Source organism: Myxocyprinus asiaticus, chromosome 16 (genome assembly GCF_019703515.2).
Source record: "Myxocyprinus asiaticus isolate MX2 ecotype Aquarium Trade chromosome 16, UBuf_Myxa_2, whole genome shotgun sequence".
NCBI lineage: Eukaryota > Metazoa > Chordata > Actinopteri > Cypriniformes > Catostomidae > Myxocyprinus > Myxocyprinus asiaticus.
The window spans coordinates 25,631,232-25,633,990 of record NC_059359.1 but is presented as its reverse complement, the minus strand read 5'-3'; the positions used below and the strand labels follow the sequence as shown (position 1 = coordinate 25,633,990).

At 36.8% G+C, this 2,759-nt stretch overlaps 1 protein-coding gene across 1 annotated transcript; it reads right to left on the bottom strand.

The window, feature by feature from the left end:
* Positions 1 to 2,020, bottom strand: LOC127453556 (apolipoprotein A-I-like). The gene is made up of 4 exons (XM_051719991.1): positions 1,932 to 2,020; positions 1,727 to 1,782; positions 1,410 to 1,560; positions 1 to 1,321 (listed from the first exon to the last, which is right to left on the bottom strand). The coding sequence occupies exons 2-4, from the start codon at positions 1,764 to 1,766 to the stop codon at positions 745 to 747; spliced, it is 768 nt and encodes a 255-aa protein (XP_051575951.1). The 5' UTR covers positions 1,767 to 1,782; positions 1,932 to 2,020; the 3' UTR covers positions 1 to 744.
* Between the last annotated feature and the right edge of the window lie 739 nt (positions 2,021 to 2,759).

Here is a 2,759-nt window from a genome sequence, read left to right as displayed (position 1 = left end):
AATTAGAAGAATGTGCCATTTGTAAACTTGCATGAAACTTCACACACATTGTTGCTCACAAATAATAAAGTTTCAGCATTTGACTAAATAAATATGCACCTTTACACAGAAAAGCAGTGAAAAATTGTTGCAAAAATGTGCTGTATAGGAAAACAAGACAATCACACATTTAGCTTATTTTCTGAGTAATAAGGGTTTTTGTCCTGTAAACTCTATAAGATAAAATAGAGCATCAAAGGAAGACCTTATTTTGGAGGTACAACTGTGAATTGTGGCCAGTAGCTTATGTAAGGGGAACTGGACAGATGGATGGATGGATGAAAAAAGGGAATAGATGGATCAAATATGTCAGATTTTCATGTCACAATTCTAATGAGAAAATAGTTCTGTTAGTGACAAAATCCTTCTGTTCTGTTAGTGTTCTATCCTTCAACAGAAACAAATTTCTGTTAATAAATAGTTGTTTATTGATACATAAACAAGAAAAAATGTGGCATTAGTAAACATGAAAGAAACATCAAACATTTTTACTCAAAAATAATACAGTTTGACTAAATTCACATGCACCATTACACAGAAAATCATATTATTACTTTTTTCAAATTGTGTATAAGAATGGATAATACATAAAATAGATTGTACAGATATATGGAGGATTAGATGGATATGCCAGATTTTGAAGTCATAATTCTCAGTCATGAGACAATAGTTATTTTAGTGGCAAAAGAATAAGTCTTTGAAGCATTAGTTGGTCTTGATGAAAGACTCATAGAGTGAGGTGAGCTGGTCCTTCAGGTTCTGGGCGTAGGGGTCCAGCTTTTCCTTCAGGTCTTCAGCATAGGGTGAGAGACTTTGCTGGACAAACTGGGCTCTCTCTGCAATCTTGGCCTGGAGATCCTCAGTCAGTGGGGTCACGGTCTTCTGGAACTCCTGCAGATGCTGGTCCACCTTCTCTTTGATTTCAGCAGTGTAGGGCTCCAGTTGAGCCTGCAGCTCCTTCACGCTCTGCTCCAGGCTCCCTCTCAGCTCCTCACTTCTCTGGAGCAGAGTGGCCTTCAGGTTCTCAGAATCCAGGGACTCAGCATACGGAGCCATGGCTGCTCTGAGGTCCTCCACTCTCTGCTGAATTTGGCTCTTGAGATTCTCAGCATAGGGTTCCATTTGGTCTTTCACTGTGGTCAGGTCCTGGCCCAGACGTTCCCTCAACACTTCAGCCTCCTTAATGATTTTGGTCATCAGCTCTTCAGCCAGAGGATTCATCTGGTTTTTGAGTGTGATGGCATATTCGCTGGCCATGTCGGCACTCTGTGTTAGTCGAGCACTGTGATGTGAAGGAGAACATTTGTGATCTCAGGATACAAGAAATATTTTAAATAACAGTATCCAGCAGGTAAAAGTTCTTGACTTACTTGACTTCCTGACCCAGCTGGGAGGTCCTGATCATCTGGACTGTTTCCTCTGCAGTGTGTGATGCCTTGGCAACATAGTTCCAGAATGCATCAGTCAGCTGCTCCAGTTGTGGCTTGGGCTCATCAGCATGGAATAGGTTGGCTTGGCAACCTATTGATGGATCGGAGCATTTCAGATTGATTAAATTATATGTTATTATTATGCCCTATAGATTCATTATTCCAGAACTGTACTCATATGTCATAAATTAAAGCAGACATTTTTAATAACTATCGGCAGTTTTATTTCTTAAAAAATATTTAAGTAATTTTCCAACCTGTAAATACAGCTAGTGCAAGTACCACAAGAACCTTCATGGTTTTCAGTTTTAGTCTGTAAGAAAAATAAAAAAAAAATTTAATCAACAATTCTGTCTTGTCATTCCTTATCATTAAAAAAAAAAAAAAAAAGGAATAAAAAGCAGTATTTTGAATACAAATAAATAAATAAATAAATAAATAAAAGTAAAGCTCTCTACTAACCTTGTGTGAGTATATTTTTAATTCTCACTATCCAGTCTGAAGAACAAGTGTGGAGGGATCTGCTACATATCTGTATATATAGCATGGCGAGGTGATTGTTGTAGTGGAAACCCAAAGTCCAGTAGTTAGTGCCTTGCTGTCAGAATTACTCCACATCATAGCGTCCTACATAACTCGACCTGCTGTCACCATTCAGTGCAGATAATCAAAACAGTGGGACTGTAAACTAGTTTTAAAAAAGCAGTGCTAAAATTCTTGTTGGAATTTTAAACAGGTAAAATGGATAGGGTATAACAGGGCTAAAGGCACACCTTTAGGAAAATTTGCATTTTTCTGGTCACAAAATGTATCAAGATCGAATATTGAAGGAGCAACATAATTTGTGTGAATAGAAATAATAACGGATGGTTGTTTTGATTAAAATTCCATTTTTTAAAAAAGGACCACACTTGGGATAAAAGGCCCACACATTTGGGGTAAAAGGCCCCGAAGGGGGTTATAGTGATAATGTGTAGATATAGGGGCAATAGTTTTAGTGCAAAATCTGTAAACTAATGCAAATAAATTTCAGACAGTAAGATGCTTTTGTTGTGTTACAAATTAAGATAATGTTTACACAAAATAACTACTTCAGAAAAGGGTGCATGATTTATTGTTAATTTCAAACACATTTTACACATTTTTTATTTTATAACATCTCAAGCATTCAGTAAACAAATTAATCTCCATTGTGATTGGATCAGTCAATGTGAGTCCACTTTGAAAACATTTCAGAACAAATCTATTCTCCCCACTTAAAAAAAAGAAGTATTTTACAGGGGCCTTTAT

What these genes read in the sequence shown, in the direction of transcription:
- LOC127453556 (XM_051719991.1), bottom strand. Translation starts at nt 1,766, where the DNA reads ATGAAGGTTCTTGTGGTACTTGCACTAGCTGTATTTACAG. An exon ending in TGCACTAGCTGTATTTACAG is followed by an intron (nt 1,561 to 1,726) that starts GTTGGAAAATTA and finishes ATCCATCAATAG; the next exon opens with GTTGCCAAGCCAACCTATTC. An exon ending in CAGCTGGGTCAGGAAGTCAA is followed by an intron (nt 1,322 to 1,409) that starts GTAAGTCAAGAA and finishes TTCACATCACAG; the next exon opens with TGCTCGACTAACACAGAGTG.